The 10,436-nt window shown below is 46.0% G+C and overlaps 1 protein-coding gene across 4 annotated transcripts in view; it reads right to left on the bottom strand.

Moving 5' to 3' along the window:
* Window positions 1–6,262: 6,262 nt before the first annotated feature.
* Window positions 6,263–10,436, bottom strand: part of LOC119396033 (uncharacterized) — an 88,167-nt gene continuing 83,993 nt past the window's right edge. For all 4 annotated transcript variants that reach the window (XM_049416879.1, XM_049416881.1, XM_049416878.1 and 1 more), the window contains one exon: window positions 6,263–6,786. In XM_049416879.1, the coding sequence (XP_049272836.1) occupies window positions 6,439–6,786 (348 nt within the window). In that variant the 3' untranslated portion in view covers window positions 6,263–6,438. The remainder of the gene's footprint in view (window positions 6,787–10,436) is intronic.

Raw genomic sequence — 10,436 nt, 5'->3', positions numbered from 1 at the left:
TTTGCTTTAGCCAAGTGCGTCCAGGCAGGATCTGCGCACAACCTGCCCTCATCGTGGACATTAGGAAGAGAGCTTGACATCCTACGTCCCAACGAAGTAGCTATATATGCGCTAAGGTGATAGTTGAATAGACGCGCTTCTGTATGAAAGGTAAACTTACCGACTCAAATACGTCGCATGTGCTACTGGAGCCTTTTATCCGCTCGCTCTATCTAGTTTGCTCAGCGCTGCTATTGGAAAGCGAAGCTTCCGTGTCGATCGCGTCCGCAGAATGCATATGAACGACTCCGAAATAGGTGGAACAGTTCGTTGCAGTTGTGTCGTTTGCATTGGCGCCATCTAAAACCTGCAATGCGTCCATGCGTGGCTCATTAAGCTATCGAGATAGAGAGAGAAATAATTAATGACAGGGAGGCAGATCAACCAATACCAAGCCCACTTGATTCGTTTGATTGGATTGTGCACAGATTCTACTTGGCCAAAGCATCAAAACTAAGCTGCGGCCCGTCACGATAGCTTAGTGTTTATCAGCTGGACACGAGATCACCATTTAGATTCGGGCCGCAGTGACTGTATTTAGATGGGAGCGGAATTGAAAACAACGTCCATCTACCACTCATTCGGTGCACGTTAAACAAGCCTAGCTGGTCGAAAGTGACCACTGTGACACACATCTTAATAGATTAATCAAAGCCGACAGATAATGAAATCAAGGAAGGTATATAGGGCACGTTAACTATATTGTGTATTGTAGTAATTGTGATGCGGATGTGAAGAAAGTCAAGTGGACGAAAATACAACTTGCTGCCGGCAGGGTCTTTTCGTCCACTTTACTTTCTTCACATCTGTATCACAATCAATACAATACACTTAAAACAGAACAATTAACGCCCCCTATGCCTTTCTGAGCTTAATTGTCTGTTGGTTTTCATTGAGGTTGTGTCAAACAAAGAAACGAGCCCTGAAAATTCCCTTCCTTCACTCTTAATAGATTGTGGTTCTTGCACACAAAACGCTAGTACATATTTGAGAATGCTAAGGAGCGTAAGAGGACGAAGACGCAAGGCTCACCGCGAACGCGGTTTTCACTTCTTAAGAGTCGTGCCTTTTTCGCATAGCATTCTCATGAAAGGGAAAATAGGCAACCACCCGTTTGTAGCACGAAGCCGCAAGGTAATCCGTATGGATTTCCTTGTGGCTTCGTGCTACAAACGGCTGGTTGCCTATTTTCCCTTTCTTAACCCTTCCGCCATCTTGCGAGATTCCGCAGAATTGCTCTGCAATAGCATTCTCATATTTCGCGTAGCATAGTTTACGAGCAAGCCGAAGCATCGGTGCTACTGCGGCCAATGTCAATGTTCTTATAAACTTAATTGCAGCAGTTTCGCGTAAAGGTGACAAGAGTCCACCCGATGCCACTACAAGCGAATACAAGGAATTTCAATACCGCTTTTCTCTCTCCTACTCAATCGCACGCACACAAACACGTACACGCACGGACATGCGCAAGCATGTACCCATACAATTAAACTCACAAGCTCCCTTATACAGTCGCCTAAGGCGACTCGAAGGCTAAAGCCATCCGTAGGAGCTGCTGGAACGCCTCCGTGCTTTTATACCTAGCAAGAAGTGTAACTTTGGTGATGTACCCCTTCTCTCTGTTGCGCGTCACAGCAAGACAACTTGAGAAAACACATTTATCAGTTTATGTGCGCGCCACGTATGAGAAGGAAGATGCGCGGTTATTTTGCCGCCAGCGCGTGTCACTGTTGCGAAAATATTTAGGTTGAAGAACGTGGACGCTTAATCACATCTTCAGTAATTTATTAGACATATACAGGAAACTATATATAAAATGATGTAGTTTTGTGTCTAAGTCTAGAATTTGACACAGTTTAATTTAAGGGCGTATACAGTAAACAATTCGTGTGCATCCATTGCGCGATTTCTTCCATTACCTTGTAGTACGTGCGCGCACGTAATACGCACTACTTCGGAACATATTTCAGCACATGGAAAGGGCGCACGTAAAGGAACAGTTGGGGTAGGCCCGTCATGTGTCACTTGCTTCGAGAATTTCTCGCCACCTTGTGTGAGGAACAGTGCGAATCGAGAGAATTACAGCCGTTCTGTTCTGCTGGGAGCGAGTATGCCATGCCTACTGATGGCATAACTGCACTGACAACGGAACGCTAAAGTCGCAAGCCGCATCTGAGTGGCAGTGCTTGCATTGAAACTACAACCTACAATGATTACGTTAACAAGACTTCGGTTGGGGCGGTCATTTCAAGGAGTATTAAGTGGCGTTGTAGATTATGCACGGAGGAAGACAGTGTCATCACAGAAAGCACTTATATTTTTCCCATATTTTTACTTTGTTCGTTTTGTAGCCAGGACAGAAGGCAACAAAGGTACAGCGGTGAGCGCTGTTAGGGTGAACACGCGAGCGCGTGGCCGACGGCATTATCAGCGCCGCGTAACAGCCATCGTTGGAAACATTGCACATGCGCAGCATGTGCTTTGCGATACACTCTTTCCACCACGCGCACTGCGTCATAGATATGCTTGTTGGGGATACGCTTGTGTGCGCGCGGTGGAAAGAGTATTTCGTAGAACGCATGACGCGCATGCGCAATGTTTCCACCGATGACCGTTACGCGGCGCCGACAGAGCCGTCGGCCACGCGCTCGCGTGTTCACCCTAAGAGTGCTCACCGCTGTACAGAACCGCCTTACGTTGACATCGAGAAGCACAAGAGTGCGTACAGGGTACGAGTGGAGGAGACGTTCCAACAGGGCAACAAGGAGGCCCACTGACGCAACTGCCCATTGGTTTACAAGTGTTGCAAGAAACGGCATATGCGTTCCTTTTTCTGAATAAGCAGCGTTTCTGCGAATAAGCAAAGGAGAGCCGTTGCTGCTTTCGTTTTGACGCTCAATACCTTAAAAAAAGCTACAGCGCAAATTTAGCGGTGTAATTTGCCATTGTCATTGCGTATAGCACACGGTCGACTCGACAATACTTCGTAAGCGTTCAGAAAGGGCGTCAGACCTTTGAGCGCACATAAGCATGGAAGCGAAGCAAGGCAAAAAATGCTTCACTGTATAATATAACATCCGCATGTCGTTTTACATTGCATAATGTTAACAGTTATTGTTTTAATTGCTCTGTACAGTTTTCTGCATTCCACACCCCCGTAAAAAAAAAAAAAAAAAACGTGTCGATGAAACAAAAAAGGCCCCGCAAGTGTGCGCTAAAAATTGCAATTGCAAAACGACTCTTGGTGAGCAGCACAAACGCTTTCTCTCTATAAAGCTGCTTCTGCTATAAATGGCTTCTGCTTTAGTTCTATAAAAGGCACGCGGTGATTGGAACCTGCCATTGACGTCAGTGGCAGAGTCAAATGCGAAAGAGAACTTTTTTTTTCCTCGTCGTCTGCTGGGGTTTTGAAGTTTGAAGACTAATAACTTCAATTCTCCTTTGCCAGTTATGATAATTATTTTTGCGTTCATCTCCGTATTCAGCGCTACACGCACTCCAGCGCTGGAGAAAGCAGACGAAAAAAAAAAAAACGAAAGGCCTGCGCGGAAGCCGCAGCACAGTCACAGCGAAAGCTGGAAGAGCGGCATTTCTAGAGCCCGTTATAAACTCTCTTGGGGCTACTAATACAAGCACACTAGCAAGGTACCCACTACGCCATAAATCATAACTTTTGTGAAGTTGGGAAGCCCCCATTACGCCATTATTTGTCATTCTGCGGAGAAGCCAGGTACCAGCTAAACAACTATAAGGCATTATATGCACTTTGTTGATGCGACGGCTGATGACAAGGAAGAATTATGGCTGAGCTCTTTGTAATGGGTTGGAAGCTTTAAACGACCTACTAGCCACGTGAATCGCATTGTGTGACGCCCGGTCGTTATTTCACTCAGCCATCACGCTATACAACATACGTTAACGTGCGAAAGAGAGAGAGAGGGAAATAACTTTATTGAGGCCCTGAGCAAATCGATCATGGGGGTCATATGGGTTTCCTTGGCGACCAATAGAACTGCACTTGCGAGGAATCCACTACGCTGTAAATCATCACAATTTTTGTGAAGTATACGGAAGCAGCCACTATGGCATTTTTCGTCATTCTGCGGAGAACCGTGGTACCCACTAAACACCTGTAAGGCATTATGTGCACTTTTTTTATGCTGCGGCTGATGACGATGAAGAATTATAGTAGAGCTCTTTGTAATGGGTTGGAAGCATTGAACAACCCACTCGTTGCGCAATTCGCATTTTGTGAAGCCTGGTTACAGTATTCGCGTTGTGTGACACTTGGTTGTAATTTTACTCTTCTACCACGCTACATTACATATGTTAATGCGGTTCCTTCCCGACATGAAGCCTGTGTAGGGTCTTTTTGCAAAGCAGTTTCAAGCACCGGCATGGCTCTGAGGTAGGATACTGGGCTCCCACGGAGAGTGTCCAGGTTCAAACCCTGTTCAATCCTGAGTATTTTTTCTTATTTCGTTTTTTTTTATTCGCCCGATAGCGGTTACGGACACCGGCGGTAGCGGACAACTACGGCGCCAAAAACGGCCCTTGTGATCTCATAACAGCTTTCGCTGTAAAAAGGTTGCAGGACCCCTTCAATCGCCTTTCGCACACTCTGATTTATCTCAGGGGCTCGACACAACGGTGCTTTGACATTCGGCGACAGCTCGATTTTCCTTTGACACCATACCACGTGAATTTCCAAGCGTCGGAGCATTTTTGCGTTTAGAACACATGGTAGTAAAGAGCGAGCGTATGGTGTGTATGCGTCGGATCTAAATGATCGAAATATGAAAACTAAAATAAGCTTTATCTCAAAGTGCGACATGTATACGACGGGATCCATTACACGTTCGCCATCTTGCTATGTTAAATTAACAAAAAATAAAAGGTTACAACTTTGGACGTCAGTGTACACGAAAAAAAAAGATCAATTAAATAGTGGTTTCATTTGAGAGCATTCAATCCATGCTATGCGCCGAATATAAAAAGTTCACTACGCAAATTGAGCGTGTATGCATGAAAGGAACGTTCTAAAGCCAAATTTCTGGTCTCATAGGCATTCGTATATCTAAATGTCAGGAATGGAATTTCAAAATGCGTCCCTACGTTTGCGTATCAGGAGGGCTGGATGCTGTTGAAATTGCTCTCTGAGTTGCTGTTCAAGCATACATCTATTCACGTCATTGGAAAGGTGACACAATGAGCAATATTGGCACGATACGAGCAATTATGTCCAGAATAAAAAGAAAAGCTTTATTCGACTCCTTATAATACATGCAAGTGGCCCGATAAATTATGATATTGCAATAAAAAAGCACATTTCATAAAAATTGCATTAAAAAACGGCGAAAGACAAAAAGCCACCACATGCGGCTCTTTTAGCTAAACACATCTCTTTCAGTAACAGCCTAGTTATAAACAAATCTTGAAAGTTGAAAGAATCATCTACCCACAAAATTGTTTGGGCGAGAGAGGACGCCCCGGCTAATTTGGCGCAGACGATTCCTACAGGCCACCCTAAACAGAGGCTTAAATGTGTTGAACAACGTGACGCTCCTTTGTTAAGCAGGATCATTTGACCATTGAATTGACCATTAAAGTTCGACCATTGAGTCATATCAGAGCACACAAATACTGTATAGATACATATCCACTCAGTCTCAAGTTCGAGTTTTACAACCGAGAGGCCACAGCTACAAAACCTCGTCGTAATCATAGCGAATGCAATGCACACACAGTGCTGTGACGTATACCCGCTATTGCGCCTGGCTCTTGCATGTGTACCTCAGTATTCCTCAAGATAAGTGACATTCAAAGCCGGCACAAAAAGGAAACACAAACAAAACATAAGCCATACAAATATAAGAATTTCACGTTAAAAGACGAAGGAAAGTAAAGGATTCGGCACCATGATACAAATGCTTGCGCGGCCATGCAGTGAGCAGCACTATGATTGCTTGATGATATTAATGCGTTTTGACAGTTAAAAAACTAGAAATAGCCAGCAATCAAGCTTACAATGCACATTTCTAACTCAAGGAATGTTCACAGAAATGACAAAGAAACTGTTTTTAAAAAATGCGGTGAATGCTTGAAACACAACCTCGGCATGCATTTGGTTTATGACATCTATATGAGTGGCGTACAACTATTGGTTCGCGAAGCAAAAGCAGAGTACGTACTTTTGCTATTCCAAGAGATATTACTCGATGTGCGAAAACGAAATTTGCGGTAATGATTTGCAGAGTACATTATCTGAATACTGGAACCATTCGTGTTAGGTCACTTTTGATAAGCACCTCAACAATGGCAAAAATTAGCGAAGATTCGCCTTTGAATAAGGATACTTCGGCGGACACAGCACCTGTATTCGGGGAAAACTTTAGAACTTCACTTCTTTTCTGGTCCGCTTGTCTCTCCGTTCCCTGTAAGCAGGTCTGAAAGGTAGCGCATTCTCTCTGTTACTTCGCATGGCTGCCCGTTCCTTTGTGTTGGTGGCGTGGCCGGATCGTCGCTTGGATTAAGGATGAATTGCAGCACGTAGAGGACTCGCCAGAACGCCTCCGGGTATGCTAGGAGCTTTATATAGTAGAGTACTAGGCACAGCACCAGCGCGCGCTCCAGACGCCCACTGGCGATTGTGACAGTCTCGCCCACGTTACCGGCGTCGATCCACAGGGTGCCGTGCATCGTGTAGATACGTGGCGACTCGTCTCTGCGGATCGGGGGTACTGGACCCTGCAAAGAATATGCCCGTGACGCAGCAGTTACGAATTACCACGTTCCGGACAGTGTTAATGGACACAAGGAAAACTATACAACCCCTGCAAACGCTACGGTTCCACTTTTTCATAATAATTGTTGGGATTCTACGTCTCCAAACCACGGTATGATTATGAGGCACGCCGTAGTGGAGGGCTCCGGAAATTTCGACGACATGGGGTTCTTTGACGCGCACCTAAATCTGAGTGCACGGGCCTCCAGTCACCACGGGCGACCACCAATGCGACCACCACGGGCGGGATATGATACCGCGAACTTCGGGTCCGCTAGTCGAGCATCGTAACCACGCGACCACCGTGGCGGGTCGCTCCATTCTTTCAACACAGCTCACGCTTCCTATTCGTATGTCGCAATTAATTACAAAGAGTGTTCTTTCCGGCCATGAACTTAGTGAACTCGTATCATCATCATCATCATCATCAGCCTGTCTACGCCCACTGCAGGGCAAAGGCCTCTCCCATGTTCCGCCAATCAACCCGGTCCTGTGCTTTCTGCTGCCACGTTATACCGGCAAACTTCTTAATCTCATCTACCGACCTAATTTTCTGTCTCCCCTCCGGGCATTGAACTCGTATAGGTTTATTTTTATATTCCCTGATTTCAGGCCCAGTCACGGTGTAAGAAAAATCATTTAGGTGTGGACACTCTCCGCCCGCCGCGAAGGAGAGCGCGTCCAGATAATGTTCGCCTTTAATACATGCGCCGGCCGCAGTTTCGTGGGGGGCGCTGCGACATGGGGGCTTAAGAAACCTATTGCTACGAGGCGAACGCGCGTTTTTCTTTATTTTTTTTTACCTCAATGCATTTTTTCACGGCGAGTTTTCATACGGCCACGGTGTAAACGGCGCACCCGACGCACATAGCGTCCCTAACAGCGTTGCGTACGTAAAAGCGCGGCGTCTTGCTTAGAGCGCGTGAGCAGTCTTTCTGCTCGCTGACTTCTCACGTGCGCAACGCCGTTACGGACGCTACGAACGCAGCTCGTCTTCTATAGTACATGCGCCGGCCGCGGTTGTGTGGGAGGCGCTGCGACATGGGGGCCGAGAGGAGGAAAGAGGCGAACATTATGTGGACGCGCCGTCGGGCGGAGTGTCCACACCTAAATTATTTTTCTTACACCGTGGGCCCAGTCTACCTACCTTCTCTTCTCGTCACAGACGAAAAACAGCACCTGTTAAATTCGTTTGTAAGGCCGCTAGTCCCTGAATTGCGTTTGTTCGGACATGTATAATCGCAAAAAAAAAATAAAAAAAGAAAAAAATCACAGCATATCCACGGAGTGTATGATGATGAGTGGGCGAAGCTGCGGAGGTTCATCGGTAAACAGTGAATCTTCCGTGAATTCTGCCCAGTACATCATCACCGACGTGAGATCGGGCGCGTTTATACTAAAGGTTCGATAAGTTATAACGACTTGCAGCTGACTTTAATTTTACATGTACGCTGTGAATTTTCATTGTTTAGAAAACCATTGCTTTAGAAAACATCTGGCGTCTTTCGTTAACCAGCTGGCGTCTTTTCATTTTGCTTTAGAAACATCTGGCGTTCTTTCGTTTTGCTTTTACAAAACGTCTGGCGTCTTTCGTTGGTTTATTTCATCAATCAACGGCGTTTTGAACAAAATTTTTATTGTTTAATAACGCACAGGAGAAATCTCACCAGGCACTACCTTGGAGGTAAACAATGGCTGCTAATGGGAATGAGAGACAGAAGAAGTCGGCTTTTAGCTAACACTTCTACTTCTACTAACGTTTCCTGCTGGAACATGCCAATGGCTGCTAATGGGGAATGAGATACAGAAGAATTCGGCTTTTAGTTAACGCGCACGCTGCGAATTTTTTATTGTTCAACAACGCACAGGAAAAATCTCCCACCGGTACCACCTTGTAGGTCAAGATCTGGTACTAGCGTTACGACTGGTTACGCACTACTACGACTACGAGGGACGGACGGGTGCCGCCTTAAGGAGCTTCGCCCATAAAACTTGGAGGACGTTTGAGCTTCGCCTTCAAGTGTAGCACGCGATAGCGAAATCGGGCCCCGCGCGCATCGCCTTCTCAATTGCTAGCCTAGCTTCGGTTCTCGGTGCATGCCTCATCCGTGCCACAAGGAAAAGAATGACTGTGCGCGTAACATTGGCCGTTTCGAACTATCCTAGAATGCCTAGGGCAAGTACAGTTGCGCAGTGCCCACTACACCATAATTATTCGTTTTGCGAATCAGCGACGCAGCTACCTACGCAGCTGCTCACTTTCTTGATGCTTTTGCAGCTGATGAATAAATATGTCTCATCGTTTTGTAATGGGTTGGCCTTTAAAGGGACACTAAAGAGCAAAACGATTTTTCTCGCATAAGTAAAGTAGTCTTCCACGATACCAAAAACACCACGCTTGCTGCGAGAAGACGCTTAATAAGCGAGAAAACGCGCAAAAAGAAAATACAGGTGGCGACGCCACCTTGGAATTTCCGCACCATTTGCCGTGACGTCACATATTTTTGATGGCGCCTGCTTGGGCCTACTTAGTTCCTAATCGATTAAATAGAAGTACATTGTCCTCTGAGGGGGCCAGAGACTTGACATAACGAGTTTGTGGAAATTTCGTCGAGCCAGTGGCGCCAAAATACGTTAAATTCTCTTTCAAATCTTTTACGTCACGAATTACAAAGTTCGGCGCGAAATTTAAAAATGAAACTTTGAACTTGGTTTTCTCCGCTAATAATAAAACTATGGTGGTGAAATAAACTGCACAAGAGTTCTACGAGCACACTTTATCAATCTAAAAATTCATTGTTTCTCTTTAGTGTCCCTTTAAAAAACCCATTGTTGCACAGTTCACATGTTTTGACGCCTGGCGCGATTGTACGCTTCTGCCACGCAATATTACATGCGTTAAGGAGACTCCTTCCACCACATGACATTCATATAGTGTTTTTTTATTTCGAAACAGCTTCAAGCAGTAGCGTGCGTCGCTTCGCGGTAGACCACCTGCTTGCCACGCAGATGGCCTGGGTTGGATTCTCACTCGAACCGAAGTTCTAACGTGATAGCGTTAAAGAGCTTGTTTCGCAGAAATTCCGGTGCCAGTGTCGGCGTCATCGATTGTGAGCGAAAATGATCATCTTGTCCGTGACCGAAAAATCGAGACAGATGCAAATAAGATAATAAAAATGCTTCGTGTACCAGTGTACTTGAAGCAGTAGGCGGCGGAGATACACCGTTAGTCCATTTGGAAGTGGCCCTACGCTGGCGAGGAGGCGTCACACGCTGACGCGAAAGGCGAACCGCGTAACTGCGTCGTCACCGAATTGAATCACCGTGGAGGCCGCAATTCACCGGCCATAGAATTTAGTTTTCTACAATATCGCAGCGAAAGCATCCACCGCGCTGAGACTACCGAAACGCTCGCAGTTGGTGCTCGTTAGTGTCATGGTGCATTGCTCGTGCCCTGCAAGATTGGATCCGGCAATGCGCCGTTCCTAGTCTTTCTCAGGCCGTTCCATTCGCTCGGCGAGAGCGTAATTAGAGAAGGCGGTGTGTCAGCCAGAAGAGCGTCGGTTATTGGACGTTCAGCTTGGCCTATATATATGCTAGTTCGCTATAGCTT

This window comes from Rhipicephalus sanguineus, chromosome 6 (assembly GCF_013339695.2).
Source record: "Rhipicephalus sanguineus isolate Rsan-2018 chromosome 6, BIME_Rsan_1.4, whole genome shotgun sequence".
In the NCBI taxonomy this organism is placed as follows: domain Eukaryota; kingdom Metazoa; phylum Arthropoda; class Arachnida; order Ixodida; family Ixodidae; genus Rhipicephalus; species Rhipicephalus sanguineus.
Note: the sequence above shows the minus strand (reverse complement) of the source record. Positions and strands in the feature narration are given on the sequence as shown.